Source organism: Pipistrellus kuhlii, unplaced genomic scaffold (genome assembly GCF_014108245.1).
Source record: "Pipistrellus kuhlii isolate mPipKuh1 unplaced genomic scaffold, mPipKuh1.p scaffold_m20_p_1, whole genome shotgun sequence".
Taxonomy (NCBI): Eukaryota; Metazoa; Chordata; class Mammalia; order Chiroptera; family Vespertilionidae; genus Pipistrellus; species Pipistrellus kuhlii.
Genome location: NW_023425404.1, coordinates 12353580 through 12371655, shown reverse-complemented (window position 1 = coordinate 12371655; position 18076 = coordinate 12353580). Strand labels below are relative to the sequence as shown.

Sequence of the window (18076 nt, the reverse complement as noted above, 5' to 3'; positions counted from 1 at the left end):
TACTCCACAATTGCAAAACTCTCTACAGTTATCTGCAGAGCACAGTTGAGCTGCTGATGAGCAAACTTTAGTACCCAAAGGAGAGGAAAGGTTTTCTAAGGAAGATTGTTGATCTCTCTTGGTGTCCCGTCATCTGCAATTATGAGTATGTAACTAGAGGTCTGGTGCATGAAATTCATGCACAGATGGGGGTATCCCTCAGCCCAACCTGCACCCTCTCTAATTTGGGACCCCTTGGGGGATGTCCTACTGCCTATGTAGGCCTGATCCCTTTCACAATCTAGGACTGCTGGCTCCAAACTGCTCATCTGCCTGCCTGATTGCCCCTAACCACTTCTGCCTGCCAGTCTAATCACCCCCTAACCACTCCCCTGCCACTCTAATTAATGCCTAACTGCTCCCAGCAGGACTGGTCACCCCTACCTGCCCTGCCCTGCAGGCTTGATCGCCCCCAACTGCACTCCCTTGCAGGCCTGGTCCCTCTCAACTGCCCTTCTCTGCTGGCCATCTTGTGTGGCCATCTTGTGTCCACATGGGGGCAGGATCTTTGACCACATGGGGCAGCCATCTTGTGTGTTGGGAGTGATGGTCAATCTTCATATTACTCTTTTATTAGGATAGAGGCCTGGTGCATGAGTAGGGGCCAGCTGGTTTGCCCTAAAGGATGTCCTGGATTAGCATGGGGTGGCTTGGGTGAGGGGCCTGTGGTGGTTTTCAGGCTGGCCACACACCCCAGCGACCCAAGCAGAGACCATGGTATCTGGAGCTTATTTATCTTCTATAATTGAAACTTTGTAGCCTGGAGCAGAGCCAAGCCTCCTGCTCAGTTGGTGACTATAGCCATTTCTGTAGGAATTTATTGATCTTCTCTAATTTAAACTTTGTAGCCTTGTGTGGAGACCAAGGCAGGCAAGGGCTGCAGAAACTTGGCTTCCTCCATCACCAGGGGAAACCCTAGCCTCCTGTTCTCTGCAGTTCCGGGGCTGCCACCATTTCTGTTGGAATTTATTTATCTTCTATAATTGAAACTTTGTACCCTTGTGTGGAGGCTTGGGCCCACCAGGGTGTGTGGAAAGCTTGGCTTCCTCCATCGCCAGAAAAACAGAAGCTTCCTTCCTGCTCTCTCTGTGGCTACAGCCATTTTGGTTGGGTTAACTTGCATAATTGCTCCTGATTGGCTGGTGGGTGTGGCTTGTGGGTGTAGCAGAGTGATAGTTAATTTGCATATTGATCTTTTATTAGATAGGGTGTGCACACGGTAAGAATTCATTGACAAGGTGATGAAATTAGGTTAGAGCTCTAACCTTCTGGTTTTGAGGCTAGTAGTCTGACATCTATAAAATGCTTCTTTCACTTTTACTTCTGTATTGGTTTGAATGCAAATAAAATTAATGAAAAATATATTTTAAGTTTAGTTATTAAGCCCTATAATGTTTATATAGCATCTAATTAACTATATTTTTCCATCTGTTATATTTAACCATATTGGTTACCCATAAATAGTTTTTTTAGATCCTAAGATTGTGCATGAAAATGTTTTTTCATTCAGCACATGTTTATTGTATGTTAACTATGTATAGGTTAAGCTCTGGAGTTTCAGTGTTGCAGACTATTATAAACAGCATATATAATTTTCTGGCTGAGGAATTCATGAATGTTGTAAATAAGATTATTCAGAAACATCAAAACTGGATATTTTGAAAAACAAACAAACAGAAGGCTAATTAGCTGTTATTTCTAATCACAAGGAAAATAACCATGTCGTATGACATCATAACTAGACATGTCATAGTCAAGTTCTTAACTGATTGTGATGTGCTTTTAAAAGAAATTCAAAATCAGGTGAAGACAGTAATTATAAATTAAGACTTACTGGACAGCTACTATATATTATACATGTTTTCCAAGTTTGTGAGGGAAATTATCTTTAATAGTCTCTTCCATTTATGAATTATAGTCCGATCAGGTTGGGAACATGAACTGTACATACATGAAACCACAGTGCAAACAATTAAAAATCAAATTATCAGCTAGAACAAGTAATTTGTTTTAAATTGGAAAAATCAGCATCTATGAAGGAAAAGCGTGATCAAAGTGAAGTGGGATTAATGAGGTCATCATTTATATACAGTTGATAGCGTGAGGGCAAACTAGTTGAAATTTACTGGACTAGTGAAAGTTTAGATTAAGCTGTTCCTTTTTATAACTTGTTAGATATTGGATTGTCCTAGACCTTAAACTTAGTCTTGCTACCGACTCCTAAAGCTTTTTCTGAAAAGATTCAATAAATGAGTAACCAAGGACTCATTCTCTTCACCTCCAATAAAATTTTGTAGAAGCAAAATGTTGAGCCAGGGAGCTTCCCTCAGAGCTGTTTTGCAGTTAAATTGAAAACTGCTCTTAGATTTGCCAGTGTGATTTTTTAAAATAATTAAGAGAAAAAGGTTAGAAGGCAGCAGCTTCTTAATATTAGGCTTAACCCAAGTTAAATGTGGTTGGCTTTTAAAAGTATATAATCTGCTTTTGATTGTTTGGTTATTTGTAACTTGTCCCTCATCCAAGAATTTAACGATGGAAATAAACATTCATGACATGAGAAGTCACCTCCTTTCTAAAGCTTTTCCTGTCCATCCATTTCCAAGCCCTCTGCAGAGTTAATTATCCACATCTCTGTTCCCTAGCCTACTGTTCATTGTATTATGTTATGTAGTGATAATGAGAAAAAGCTATATTTCTAAAGAAACATTTGATGAGATTTTCTTTTTATTATGGACATTTTTCAAGCATGTACTAACTACAGAAAATGCTATAATGAACCCCACAACCTCATCTGCAGCTTTAATAATTGTCAACTTCCTGCCATTCTTGTTTTATGTTCATACCTTTGAATCACACTTTTTGTTGTGGTTGTGTTGTTTCCTGGAGTGTTTTATTTTATTTTATTTTACTTTTTTCCTGGAGTATGTTAAAGTAACTCAGTACCATTTCACTTATAAATACCTCAGTATGTATCTCTAATCAAGAAGGCCCTTTTTTTTAAACAACAAAACACTATAGTATACAAACAAAATAAAATGATAATTCCTTAATTACAACTAATAGTCCATGTCCAGTTTGTCTCAAAATCGTGTTTTCTATGATTGATTTGTATGGATCAGGATCCAGACAAGGTCCAGATAGTGCATTTGGTTGACCTGAATCTTCAGGCTCCTAATCTTCTCCATAACCACACTCCCTACTTCCTCCTGGTATTTAATTGTTGAAGAAACTGGGTTTTTAGTCCGTTAGTAGTTCCCACATTTTAAATTTGGGTGATTTTATCCTGGTGGTAACATTTCACATTTTCTTCTTTCCCCCCAAATTCCTATAACATGACAGGGAATAAATTGGTTTGAATTCAGTCTTGTTGGTAAGAATATTTCATAAGTGGTATTGTGTACCTGCTATCTTTTTATGTCAGACCTCCATTACAGTTTCAGGGAAGATCAATGATTTTAGGTGGTATCCATAGATCCTTTTCATAATAATAGTGATGATAATTATTCTAATAAATCAATTCTATGGTTTCCCTGAAATACAGTCCAAAGAGGAAAGGCAGGAAAAATGCTAGATTCCTCCCCCTTTTTATTTATCAATTTTCAAAACATGAAATGAGTTGAAGTGACTGAGAGCTTTTTAAAAGTATTGTAGATGCTTATATTTGATGTATTTCAATCTACTATAAATATTATCTGACACCAGAAACTTCTCCATCTTTAGGTAATGGGCACTCCTTCAGGTTGACTCCTGTGTCATTTTATGTGAGCCTAGTAGTCTTTGGTAATTTCCTTGCTTTCAGCATGGCAAGATAACCCTAGTTCCTTTACCTCCTTAGATTTGTAATTTCATCCATTTCTTCAAGGAACCCAGGTAGCTTTTTTCCCCCCCTCGGGTAGCTTTTGTAGAAATCTAAGTATTAATAGGATTTATTGTTACTAGACTGTCATTGCTTCTAGGCCTTTTCCTTGGACAGGGTTGGTAAATAAATATTTTTTTGTTCAAAGGTGTTAAAGGATTTTTATTTGGTCTACTAGAAGCCTGGTGCACAAAATTGGTGCACGGGGGGGGCGGGGGTAGAGGAGAGGAGGCTGTCCCTCAGCCTAGCCTGCACCTTCTCCAATCTGGGACCCCTTGAGGGATGTCCGACCATCCGTTTAGGCCCGATCCAAGTTAGATTGGGCCTAAATGGGCAGTTGGACATCCCTCTCACAATCCAGGACTGCTGGCTCCCAACCGCTCACCTGCCTCTGCCTGATTGCCCCTAATCGCTTCTGCCTGCCAGCCTGATCACCCCTTAACCACTCCACTGCCAGCCTGATCAATGCCTCCCTGGCTGACCCAATTGCCCTCCCCTGCTGGCCTCTTCTCCCCTCCTCTGATGGCCCAGTCACCCCTAACTTCCCTCCCTGCTGGCCTGATTGCCCACAACTACCCTCCCCTGCAGGCCTGGTCCCCTCCCACCCTCCCCTGCTGGCCTGGTCCCCTCCCAACTGCCCTCCCCTGCTGGCCTGGTCACCCCCAACTGCCCTTCCCTGCAGGCCCGGTTTCCCCCAACTGCCCTCCTCTGCCAGCTCAGAAATCCCTACTGCACTCCCTACTGGTCTGGACACCCCTCCCCCCGCCCCCAACTGCCCTCCCCTGCAGGCCTAGTTTCCCCCAACTGCCCTCTTCTGCCAGCCCAGAAACCCCTAACTGCACTCCCTACTGGCCTGGACCGCACACACACACACACACCCTTGCCCCCAGCTACCCTCCTCTGCTTGCCTGGTCACCTCTAACTGCCCTGATTGCCCAAAACTGCCCTCCCCTGCAGTCCTGGTTCCTCCCCCCCCTCTCCCCACTTCAACTATCCTCCCCTGCTAGTCTGGTCAACCCCAACTGCCCTCCCCTGTAGGCCTGGATCCCACCCAACTGTCCTCCCCTGCAGGCCTGGTCTCCCCAACAACCCCTCCTGCTGACCTGGTCTCCCCCAACTGCCCTCCTTTGCCAGCCTGGTCACCCCTATCTACCCTCCCTGCTTTCCTGATCGCCCACAACTGTCCTCCCCTGCAGGCTTGGGTCTCCCCCAACTGCCCACAATTACCCTCCCCTGCCAACCATCTTGTGGCAGCCATCATGTGTCCACATGGGGGCCACTGTCTTTGACTGTCATGGGAGTAGTCATCTTGTGTCTTGAAGTGATTGGTCAATTTGCATGTTTCTCTTTTATTTGATAGGAGAATTTGATTTTATGATGATACTAGTAGCCCTGCACACGAATCCATGTGCCAGTAGCTCTCTGTGGGCCTGGCCGCTCAATGCCCGCTGTCCAGAGGCTCTCCGTGGCCCAAGGCCCATCTGTTTTATCTGTGTTATAGTCTTGGTTCTGGCATTTGCATGCTCGGTGTAGCAGGAAAGGGAAGAAAACACTCCATTCATTTGTGAAGTGCCCTGAGTGGCATGTCTTTTGGATTTCCCCAAGTGGAGTTCTGCGCATCTCCTTGGGCCTCCAGCACTGCTAGCTTGCACACCTCTTCCCCTCCAATTAAAATGAGTAAGTCACAGGGATGACATGCTCCTATCAGCACTCACTCAGGTAAATTGAGTGAGTGCTGACAGGAGTCCATCCGCGGCTAGGTGCGGAACGCTTGCCTTGTCACTGGGCCTGGCCAGAGGGCCATCTGTGTTGCTGCGGTGACAAAGCAATCATTCCACTAGGCCACTCTCGCTGCCTGCTCTCAGTGGTCGCTCTCCTCAAACCCCCTGGGACTTGGGAACTCTGCCCGGGCTGAGAAGACGGCGCTGCCATCTGTGGCTATGGGTGCCGTCATCTTTGTGACAGAGTGATGGTTAATTTGCATGTAACCTTTCTATTGGATAGGATCTCTTTTCTCTTATGCTTAAATTCTTGGCTTCTAATAACTAACCCACAATAAAACTAGCATCAGAAGAACCAACTACATGTAACTGGAAGACTTCTATATGCAGTTTAAGATTTCTCTGTGCCACTTTTATATCCTTAGAATACATACTTGTTAGGGATATGTCTTTTAAAGTGTTTAAAATGGATGGGGGGGGAAAATAAAGTGTTTAAAATGTCTTTTTAGATTATATATACTTTTTTTTTTTTTTTTCAGAGATGAAGAGAGAGGGATAGAAAGTTAGAAACATCGATGAGAGAGTGTCATCGATCAGCTGCCTCTTGCACACTCCCTACTGGGGATATGCCCGAAACCAAGGTACATGTCCTTGACCGGAATCGAACCCGGGTCCCTTCAGTCCCCAACGCTCTATCCATTGAGCCAAACCGGTTTCGGCAGATTATATATACTTTTAAAAAATATTTTATTGCTATTTTATAGAGAGGAAGGGAGAAGGATAGAGAGGTAGAAACATCGATGAGAGAGAAACATTGATCAGCTGCCTCTTGCACACCTCCTACTAGGGATGTGCCTGCAACCAAGGTACATGTCTTTGACCAGAATTGAACCTGGGACTTTTCAGTCCACAGGCCGACGTTCTATCCACTGAGCCAAACCGGTTCTGGATAGATTATATATACTTTTATACTGTGTGGTTATGCCAAATTTTATAGATTCAAGTTATTTTCAGTTTATTTCTATTTTTAGAGATTTTTTTTATTTAATGAATTTTAATTTTTTAGTATATAAAATATTTATATGGTATCCCAAAGTAAAACATACATTTTCCTTGGTGTCTTAAACTAGAACTAGCTACAGTTAAAACCCAGATTTTAATTTTACAAACAAGGTAACCTCTATTAGAATGATATTCCCTGGCTGAAAGAAAAATTCTTCAGTAACTATGGCAATACTTGTGTATGAAGACAGCATCTTAAATCTCTATGCAAGTCATACACAAAGTGTTATTGCAGTGAAAAAATAGTGGGGTGAATAATACCTGCTCACAGCCCAAGGCATTTGATGTATCTTAGGCTTGTGTTTGTTGGATTTTTCAATTTCATGAGCAAGATTTGTATTTTTTTAAAGTTCTATATTTCTGTGTGTTCCACTTGATGTCAAATTTGTATTCTTAGATTGTATGGTTCCATTAAAAAAAATAATAACCTCAGTCCCTCCACCCCCCACACTCATTTTGTATAATATGGTAATGATATCACCGTAGCAGTAATTACGGGTCATCTTCATTTCTTTCATCTCTGCCTGTTCTGATGGCTTCATTCCTTTGACGGAAAAGATTTGGCTCTGGGTGCTATGATTATTTTGTTAAGCGTTATTCGAATAGACAGGAGTGAGAGAAATTAATCAATCCAAATGCAATTAGCATCATGTTTAACCCAGTGATGGACGTCTCAAGGTGAAACAGCCATGGGAGTTTCAGACATTATTATTCAATCCAGTGGTTCTTATCTAAATTATAATCAAGAGAGGTTTTTATTGGCTTCTGAGGGTGAAAATGTAACTCTTTGCCTGCCCTGGGGGTCAAGACTGGGCCTTCCTCCTCCATAGTCTTCAGCTACTGCGGGTACCTTGAAGTGGGGATGTCCCAAGCAGGAAATTTCTTAATATCCAGATCAATGAAGTGGTCCGTGCTGCGATCTTGGTCTGATTTTCCTGAGAGTGGAATCTAACCTACTGATAAAATACCTAATTTGGGCCAAAATGTTTTTTCTAGTGATCAAGACACCCTGACTAGTTGTTCTATCTTAACCTTACATGATAGATTATTATTGCTGTTCTCACTTTATGGATGAGGAAATTAAGACTGTGAAGCTACTAGCCTTTGGTCATAATAAGTGTCTCACTGCGATGTATTACTATGTAAAGGCCCTGAGGCATGAATGTTGTACAAAAATTTATGAGTATTTAATAAAAGTTCTCACCCCAAGAGTATTAATGCATTGCTTTGATCTCATTGCCTTTCATTCAGTTGAGTTTACTCTTGAAAGGGGAACGAAATGGAACTATGAGAGGGCCTGTGAGGCCCTCTGAAAAGGAAAATAAATACAAATAGGGAGTTGTTAGCTCTCATTTCTTAAACACCAATCTTTGGAGTTTTTGTTGTTTTGGGTTTTAGTAGAGAGAAGGATTATATATAAGAAGGACTGAATATTTGAAATCTAGTCTTGTTTTGCTCTTGAAAGAGGGCAGGGCAAGGAGAGATGATGGAGAAACACAGGCTTCACCCGAATAACACCATTTTTCAAATGCCTGACAATTAAGATTCTTCTACTTCTGCTTTCAATCTTCAGGCATCATGGCTGACACTTCCCATATTTTATGTTCCCGCTTGATGTGTTATATTCGGAGAATAAATCTGTTGGCTAGATATTTCTGTTCTTTTTTTTTTTTTTTTTTTTTTTTCTGTGTGAAAAGCCATTAAAATTATTTTCCATATTGGAACTGTCCAAATTTGTTTACCTGTGCGCTGAGTCCTGGCTTTTCATTTTTATATTACTTCTTGGATAAAACATTACCTGGCCTTGGGCCTTACTATGAATTGAAGGAAAAAGTGTTTGGTATAAAATTGTCTTTCTCTGAATTTACTAGGGGGAGCACTGTTTAGAAGAAAAAGTCCTGTTAGATATAAAGGGAACCTGGAAAATGTGCCCCAAAAAGGCTTTTTTGAAAATTCTGAGGATGAAGATTTTGATGGTCACAGATGTAGCATCCATACTGTACTTTTCTCAGATATTTCAATCTCTTTTTTTGAAATGCTTATGCCTAAAGAACTTCAGGCAAAAGCCTGAAGGCTACTTGGCTTACCATCAAATGCTACTTTTATGTATTTTAGAGAAAAGTGAGATTTTTACCAGCTTTTCACGTGTGTGTGTTCTCCCACAGAAGTTGATTGAGAATGGTCAGTAGACTTTATTACAATTAACTACCTCTGAGAGCCACCAAGCCTAATAAGGTTCCCAGAGACCCTTCCTCATCCAGTGACACCAGGCTCAGTTCACAGCACCTTCTGCTCTTGTCAATGCCCCAGCACCAGCTGCTCTCACATTAGAGGCATTAAAAAGTGCTTAGTCCTTGACTTGAATTATCGATCGCTGAGTAGTACGCTCTGTGCAGAGGTCTGAACTGGAGCGTGGTGAAGGATCTCAGTCTGGCGGGCTGCCCTGGAAGGGCTCTGTGCCAGAGCGACAGAAAACTTTCCACATTGCTGTGAGAGAGAAGTCAGCATTATAAATCACAGTGGTATACTTTTGTTCTATAAGCCACCAAAATACCTGTGAAGAGCTAGTCCCGTCTTAAAGGCCACCTCTAATTTATTTTAATCTTCCCTAATGTCTAATACATCATAGGTTCTTTGTGCGAACTATCTTAACTATCACTCACCCCCTTCATGCTTTTCTTCTGCTCAACACACACCGATGACTAAGAGATCCTTCTTGTTATAGCGATGAGAGTTCATTCAAGGTTTCAAGAACCAAAGAGTAATTTTTAAAAACTGTAATTATAATAAATGGCATCATTTCTACAAAATATCTTCTTTGAAACTAATTAGATAAACAGCCTTTTAGCAGACTGATTTGTACTAAATGCACTAGGATTTGTGTGTTGCTTTTTGCTAGAATTAGCTGCCTGCTGTGGTTCAGGAAGGTAGCTGCCTCTAACACCCAGCATTATTCCGGCAGGTTTGATCCTGCAGAGTATGTGTGTTACACATGCAATTCATTCCTGTTCCCATTTGTTTTGCATTTGAGCTCTTTTTAAAAATAAGTAGTTCAGCTCTCCTGGTGCTGCTGGTGCTGTTTCAGTGAGGACCCGGGACCTCGCCATGGCCAGTGGAAAACAATGGTCATGGCTTAGGCCTGCTCCTCGTGCTTCTGGCTGAATGGCACTTCCCCCTGTGGGAGCACACTGACCACAAGGGGGCAGCTCCTGCATGGAGCGTCTGCCCCCTGGTGGTCAGTGTGCGTCATAGTGACAGATCATTCCGCCATCTGGTCGATTTGCATATTAGCCTTTTATTATATAGGACTGGAAGACATTTAAAGTCACTTTAATTTTTTAATTATATGAGACTGAAAAGAATGGTCATATTAATTTGAAGGTGGAAAGGCAGGATAGTTCTGTGGTGTGGTTTAAGATTAAGAGGCATATCCCACTTAGTAAACTATTGAAGGCCTATTGTGAATGACAAGATTTATCAATGACGCAGATCAGGTTCCAATTTGATGGGCAGCTAATTGAACCAATGAACCAGATGCCAGCACAGTTGGACACGGAGTTTGAAGATTCATCAGTGCCTTCCAGCAGCAGACAGGTGTCTACTATCAAGAGAACCTGCTATTTACTCCAGAACTCTGTTCCTCCAAATCAAGAAGACAACATTCATGTTGGTTTTCTTTTTTATTCCTCCCCTGAGGATATTTTTCCATTGATTTTTAGAGTGGAAGGAGAGAGACAGACAGACAGACAGACAGACATTGATGTAAGAGAAACACATTGATTCTTTATGCACCCTGACCAGATCAAGTCTGCAACCAATATACATGCCCTTGACTGGAATCAAACCCGGGACCCTTCAGTCCACGGGGCAATGCTCTGTTCACTGAGCCAAACTGGCTAAGGCTAATGTTGTGTTTTTTTAGAGAATTTTTATAAGAATTTATTTGAACCAAATTGACAACATGCTGGGAAATAAGATCTCAATTGCTCCTTTAAACCAAAGACAATTTTACAACTTCTTATACATAGTTATTACATATAGGGCAATGTGTCTTTAGGTAGAGATAAATTACTATAAAAGAAATGTATCCTAGATAGTTTTCCCATCAAGTGTCTTGTGGCTTAAATAAACTTGTTTGAAATGAAAGAGATGATTATACAATAGCTGGCATTTGCTGAATGCCTATGTGACCTTTGTATTAACCCCACCTTGAACAAAGGATGACTTGGGTGACTTGTTAAGTACAGGAGCTGGTAAGTAGCAGAGTCCATGGGTTCAAGTCTAAGCCTGTCTAATGCTGAAAGCCCTGCTCCTTTCAGTTATGTGTCTCCTTTGTTCCCTGGCCATTCGTACTAAAGTTTCCTAAAGACAGCCTGTTGTTGCTCTTCAGGATGTGAGCAAACTAGTGAAATGTAGCTCTTCTCCACCTCACTAATATTTTTAATTATATCGAGGCACAGAAATATTTAAAGTAGTTTGCATTGGCATTGAAAACCAAACATTATGAGTTTCTTGCATTTCATTAAAAGTTGCTTATTCTTTACATTGTTCCCTACATTAAAGCCAAGCAGAATTTTATCAGGCAATTGCTTCCAAGTTATAATCTGGAAAATCTTTCCGTAATGAAACCCATATGTCATGGGTGAAAGGTGCAAAGCCCTGGCAGAGAGGGCTGGTCTCATGAGAGATTCGCACCCAATCTTGTTAACCAGGGTGCCTCTGGTAATCCCTCATCCCCTCACCGGTGAGAAATCAATCTGTGCCACTGACTCTCTTTCAACCAGCCACCAGAAAATTTACTGCGGAGAAGGCAGGTTGGGGATAGTCATCGTGGCAAGGGAGCCAGATGCAAGGCTAAGTGTAGGATGGAGGATTGGAGAGTCTAAAGAAGACATTATATTAAACCACACACACTTCCCAGCAAGGAGGATGCAGTCCTCCCTCAGCCCTGACCTCTCAGAGCATGCCCAGCTATTTACAGCTGCCATGAACCTGACAGTCCTAGGAAAACGAGAAGGGGGTAATGGAAACAGCATAAACCTGGAAGCTGATTGTGGTGTATCCATTTGCCGCCTGTAAATGTGTACAAGTGGTCCCCTCTCCCACACTCTGCAGCAATCACATGCCCCCCTATGGTGACAGTCTCTATTGTGGCTTTCTCAGTTTATGGTCTTGTACTGCATAGGAGAGCCATAGTAAATCAGGGCCACACAAAGGTCATGCCTCTCTTCTCACAGCACACACTGTGGCTGGTGACCAGTGGATCCCTCTTGGCATAGTTATTAGAAGGTGGTAGCATGTTCACTTCCTGCTAAACTTGTAATCCTAGAGAAGTAATCCAGAATTAGAAAATCGTTAAGAAATTTTATTGAGTCTAGATAAAACTCTAGCAATTTTCTTGTCTCTTGGGTTGTCTTCTAGCACATTGTAGAAAAAAAGGACCAAGAGAGAAGGGAAGCATTGAAAGTGCCAAGCTAAGAAGCATGTACTCTTACCCTGGCCATTAATTAGAGAATTACGCCAAGCTGTAACTATTGAGAAGAAGGAGGGATGGCACTCACTAGTCAGAGGGAAATAGAAATATCTTCCTCTCCTCTGTAAGCAAACCATGGATACCTCTAAAGGTTTTCTCCCAAAGAGATGTGAAATCTTTGGTGGAAATTTTTTAGTAAACTGCATTTACATATTAAACCCTACTGGAAGGGAGGGGTGTGTGTGTGTGTGTGTGTGTGTGTGTGTGTGTGTGTGTGTGTAGAAGAATACGGAATAGTAGCAGAAGGCTGTCTCTCTACTCCTAATGGGATTTTATAGCAGCATGTGCAAGTTTGTTTCAGAAGTCTAAAATGAACAGATGTTGGTATAAATTACCTCAGTGTCTGATGTCTTGCAAATTAAAAGCGCGGTTGGCATCACTAAACAATTTCGCTAGGTTTCGGGGGGTGCCGTTAGCAGGCAGTGATACTGTATCAGGTTGGTAAGAATCTTCACACCGCAGCAGAGCAGGAGAGCAAGGATAAAGAGATGAGGACTCAAATAAGGGCTATGTGAATTAATCAGAGATGCTAACATCTCTGATGACAAGTGAACAGGAGGGCACGTGCTCTGGAGCAGCCCCTGACCCACAGCAATTTCTCTGTGCACAAAAAGGGGCTGGTGCTTAGGGTGTGATTTATAGGGCACAGTCCTCTTTTAGGGAGCAGCTATGTCAGAAATTCGTATATCTCCTATATAGGAATGGCGAGCAGGAAAACTTTCTCCCCTCCCATGTAGAAGATGATGTCTTTTGAATTACTTCTACTTTTACTGTGGTTTCCTGCAGCTCTGTGTACTCAGATTAGGTTGAAGGGGGAGGAATGATTGAGTGGGAAAGGGGTTGTTAAAAGGGATTGGTTACATTCAAGGAGAGCTCGCCACTGAGAGACTTTGGAATATCCATGTATTTTTCTGTGAAGCCCTTTTGATCCCTTGACTAGATTGGATCTTTTTAAATTTTAGGTCTTCAAATCTTGGTCATTTTTCCATTTGGAGAAAAAATAACAAAGAATTGGAGATCTGAAGGGCAGCAGGCAGAAGTCATTAGTGATGTCAATAGAGTGCTCCTGGCCCCGAATTTTAGGAACAAGGTTCTGTTTACCCAAAGAATTTTGTGTTACCCATGTCTGGTTTCCAGAGCACCTGCTTCTAGCCAGGCTGCAGGACCGCTTGATGCTGTGCTTCAGGTCTTTAATAAGCACCTGAGAATAGGCAGAAAAAAAGTGATGAGACCCACTCAGGCCAAAAGTATAAGTCAATATCTATAGGATCTGGCTGAGGGAAAGATCCCAAGGAGTGGAATTTTTGAGATTACTACTATCCCTTATCACAGTTAATTCATTTATTCACTCAGGAAATACTTTAGTATTATACAAGAGAAGCAGCAGGATGACCCTCCTCTGAAAGGTGTTATATTAGTGATACCACTATACCAAACATGTTCACTGCTGAATAGCCAAGAGGACAGGGCAGGTGACATTAATATGGACTCATTTTACAGATGAAGAAACTGAGGCTCATACCCAGCTCCTGGTGTCACCCAGCTGCTAAGTGCTAGAGCTGGAACTTAAACTAATCCTGTGTTCTCTGAAAGAAGTCATGCTACCTTCCATGGGCAAGAAATTATTTTTAATTTGTCTTTCAATTACAGTTTACATGAAATATTATTCTGTATTAGTTTCAGATGTACAGCAAAGTGGTTAGAAAATTATGTACTTACAGAGTGGACTCATGCACTGTCCCCACCCCCACCCACTCCTGTTGCTTCAGGTACTCACCTGGCCTCATTTCCTCTAGGAAGTTGTTCTTGTCTGTCCTTGCCCCACCCCACCTCCATCTCTCCATTATTCTGCATTATTCCCATCAAGGAAATTGTCTTTCTCGCTAAACAAGCAAGGTAAATTTAAAAAGAACCCCCACGATATAGAGAATGGAGCACCAGGGCCACTAACAAGTCTTATTGTCTGTGGAAGGGAAGAAACTAACTTGGTTGTTATCCTACTTGGTTCTAGTTCTTCGGTGTATCTTCATTCACCCAGCGCACGTTTTTCAGCAGATGCCAGGTCTAGCACTGTGCTAGGTGCTAGTGAATAAAGAATAATAAAACAGTCTCTGCCCTCTATTTTCATATTTCAACAGAGGAACACAAGTATATAAACAGATAATTGCAGATCTGATAGGAACTTTGTATGCAGAGGGTTGGTATAAATCCACCAAGGAAGGAGAGGTCCATTTGCTTTGAGACGGGGAGGGGTTGTGGGCACATGAGAGCAGACCCAGCTCTGATACTTCCATTCCTGATTAATGGGATTTTCTTTCTCTTTGTTGGAGCTCAGGAACTTATGAAAGGTGGGGAATATATACAGACTGCAGTTACCAAAAGCCTTCCTGCGGTTACAGAGTTCGTGTTGTTTTACTTCCTCCTTGTGCAGGTCCACCAGGAGCTTAGATGTAGGTGGGGTGGGGAGAGCGGGAGCCCATTCTCCCGGCACCGTTTGCTTTGGACTTGAGAAGGGCAGGAGGAGGTCAGAGTAAAGTCCTTCTATTCTGCAGGAGCCTCCCTGGCCACCTCACTTTTTGGCCAAGATGGAGACATGTTCTCGGGAGGCCACGGGGCACAGCCTGCTGTGTGCCCTCTGCTTGATTCCAGAGGACTTCCAGCCTCCGGGGCAAACCATCGGAAACTTTTAGCACTGCTCAATCCATTTAAGGGATCTGAAAAGATGATCTTGTGGGGATGAGGATGAAGGGGGTTTTAGGCTTCATACGATTTTTGAGGATTTGCTTGACAGCTAAAACGTGGGCTTCTGCAGTGACCCTTGTAATTGAGAAATGTTTTACTTTCATTTCAGAGCCTCATATGTAGGAAAGTAGCTATATAAACCCTCGTGTAACTACAGCATTCAAAGATTGATGGCACTGAAAGTCAGAGAAAGACACATAAACCTTGCCTGACTATATTAAATATCTAAGGACTGACAATGCCAAGAGAGAGAAGACCGAAGTTCTATAAACCCTACTTTATTACTCCCTCCCCAGATGAACTGCACTGAGGGGCTATAAACCGTTATATTACAGTGTCCAGGGACTGCCACTGAGGGGCGGGGTAAATGGTCTCTAATTCTGATTTGAGATTTTAAATGTCCAGAAACCAGCAGCCCATAGACTGTAACCTTAGTTGGATTTTAGCCTCCAAGAGCAAACCCCTGTGCTAGTGAATGTGACTATTAGGTTATATTCTTTAGAGAGAGAGAGGTTAGGGGGATTCATGATGATTTTTGTAAGGGTTGATGGAGGATGTTTTCCCCAGTTGGCCTGTGCCCTAGAGCAGTTTCCAACTTCAGAACAACTGCACGGTTTTAGTTGCCAGTAGTGGTTTGTTCCCCCTCTTTTTGGAGGTTTGTGGTGATTGACTCTGTTGTGATCACCTGTATACAATTTAATCAGTCTGTGTTTTTAAATTAAATCTTCCTATGATCCTGTTTTTTTTATGTGTGTTTTTTGTTGTTGTTGTTGTTGTTGTTGTTGTTTTCAGACTGTAGGTCTTCATTGATCTTTCATTTGCTTTTTAATTTCAGCCAGAGAAATGACACGGGGGAAGTTCCTCAACATTCTAGAGAAACCCAAGAAGTAGCAGCAGTTCGTGGACAGGATGTCCCGGGGGCTGGAACCACGCTCCGCTCCCAGTGCAGCTCTGATGATGCCCACCTCACTGCTTCCTGGCGAGAGGCTGGAGGGTGCACCTCCAGGGCTGACCTCTCCCCTGCTCCTGGGCTCTGCGCCTCTGAGGACATTCGGCAGCAAGAGAAGCATCTGTTCTACCAAGGATCAATGCCGTTATCCAGTCAGCTTCCAGACTCTGACCATCCCCATGTCAGATGTTGGTAACACCAGAGGGCATAGCATTCTTAAAGGTCAAAGTCCTGCTTTCTCATTTCTGGAAGTGACTCAGGAGCCCCAGGATCTCAACAGTTGATTTGACTCAGTGATGGCAAAGTCCGTTGTGACAGCGGTTGCATGAGTTGTACTTGATCTCGTAGGAAGTATTTATGATGCAAGGAGCCCAGAGACCAATTAGATTCTGGACCAGATCATGCAGGTTGACCTGTGAGCTCTCCAGGGTATACTAGGTTCTAAGAATCCCCAGCTGGAGAAACCAGAATCTTCTAGAAATGATGCCTGCTTTTAAAATTCTACACCTCTCATGGTAGTCCCATATCCTAAGCCTCCCATTCCCCGCCTCCTAGCTCCCACCATCCGTTCTGACTCCGGAGAAGGGGATCCTTGCATATCAAGTCCCTCCTGGGATTAGTTTGTGTCATGAAAGGCCCATGCACAGTTGCATTAGACCTCAAGACCAATTCCAAGGTGACAGAAAGGACTCTGGAGTTCTAATTAAGCTGTTACAGATTCAAGCGAGATAGTTAGTATGGCCTGAAGATAGGAAAAGGGGGTTGACTGTAGGAGTTGGATTTGATTAACAACTAGACACTCTGATTGACCTTACGGGAATGTGTGTGCTATGTAGTGATGGCAGTGTTCCCCCTTTAGCCCCTCTCACAGCACTTATCAGATATTTCACCCACAGGACAGGAACACACATGAAAGGAAAAGAGAATCTCCTGACTTAAATATAACTCGTATGGAATGTTTGCCAATTATGTGTCTCTGTTAAAATCTGAAAATCTAGCTTATGGGTAATAGTGATTACACATGTTCTCCGTATTTTGTCTTACAAGCCTCTAATGTTTTGAAGAATCCATGGAGTTTCCTGAACTTTATGAAAAGAACATCCATGTGACAGTAGTCTGATAGTGTTTGGATACAAGGAAAATCGTAGTCAAATTTTTGGCCCTGAGTATCTGTGCGGCACTATTCACTTTAATGGCTGGTCCGTTAGCCATACGTGTGCCTTGTTTCCCAGCTAGCGTTAATGTTGGATTTTTCTCTCATTTGTGCTATTTGACCATCCATGCAATTTTCCTTACTGACAAGAAGGAAGACATTGAACACAAGATAAAAGGGATGAGTATGGGACGGAAAGCACTCTGCCTGGGCAGAGGCTTTGATTTTAAGTTAAGCTTATTATTGACATTCCTTTATTTTAAATGTGGTTGAAGAGTTTGCATATGCACAAAAAAAAAATAGTGGTATAATAGCAAACTCTTTCTTTTGAGAGCTGATGATGTCAAAAGGAGAAATTAAGAAATATATGGAGAATATTGGGATACCTCCCCCAAACCAACTTGTTGGTAACCTGAACCTATGTAATTGGGTTTGGGTCTCTTTTACTGTCATAGTAGTCACCAGCACTTACTGTAAGTAGATATTTTAGAATTGTGATATTTATTGGTTTTATATTTGTCGTCCTCAGAAATGTTAATGTTGTGTTTTTATATTGATAATGTAAATTTATGAACTATGTGTGCATGTATGTATTTCAGGATGTTGGAAGGTTGTACTTTGTATATAATGTCTTCTGTGTCATCATAATAAATATGTTCCTTTTACTGGAGAGTGAGTTTTTCCTTAAAGGGCCAAATTGCATACTTAAAGCATAGACCTCATCAGAAAGAGCAGCTATAGCCGAAACCGGTTTGGCTCAGTGGATAGAGCGTTAGCCTGCGGACTGAAAGGTCCCAGGTTCGATCCGGTCACGGGCATGTACCTTGGTTTCGGGCACAACCCCAGTATGGGGTGTGCAGGAGGTAGCTGATCAATGTTTCTAGCTCTCTATCCTTCTCTCTTCTCTCTGTAAAAAAATCAATAAAATATATATTTTTTAAAAAAAAACAGCTATAATGACAAATAATCTGCTGTCTTCCCCTCACACAACAGTGGGTGGCATGGGGCTTTATAGTCATCT

The 18076-nt window shown here is 42.2% G+C and overlaps 1 protein-coding gene across 1 annotated transcript in view; it reads left to right on the top strand.

Annotated features, from left to right (window-relative positions):
* The window catches only part of LIN52 (lin-52 DREAM MuvB core complex component), an 86695-nt gene extending 68975 nt beyond the window's left edge, over nt 1-17720 (top strand). The window contains exon 6 of the mRNA XM_036431786.1: nt 15789-17720. Within this exon, the coding sequence (XP_036287679.1) occupies nt 15789-15844 (56 nt within the window). The 3' untranslated portion in view covers nt 15845-17720. The remainder of the gene's footprint in view (nt 1-15788) is intronic.
* The last annotated feature ends 356 nt before the right edge of the window (nt 17721-18076 follow it).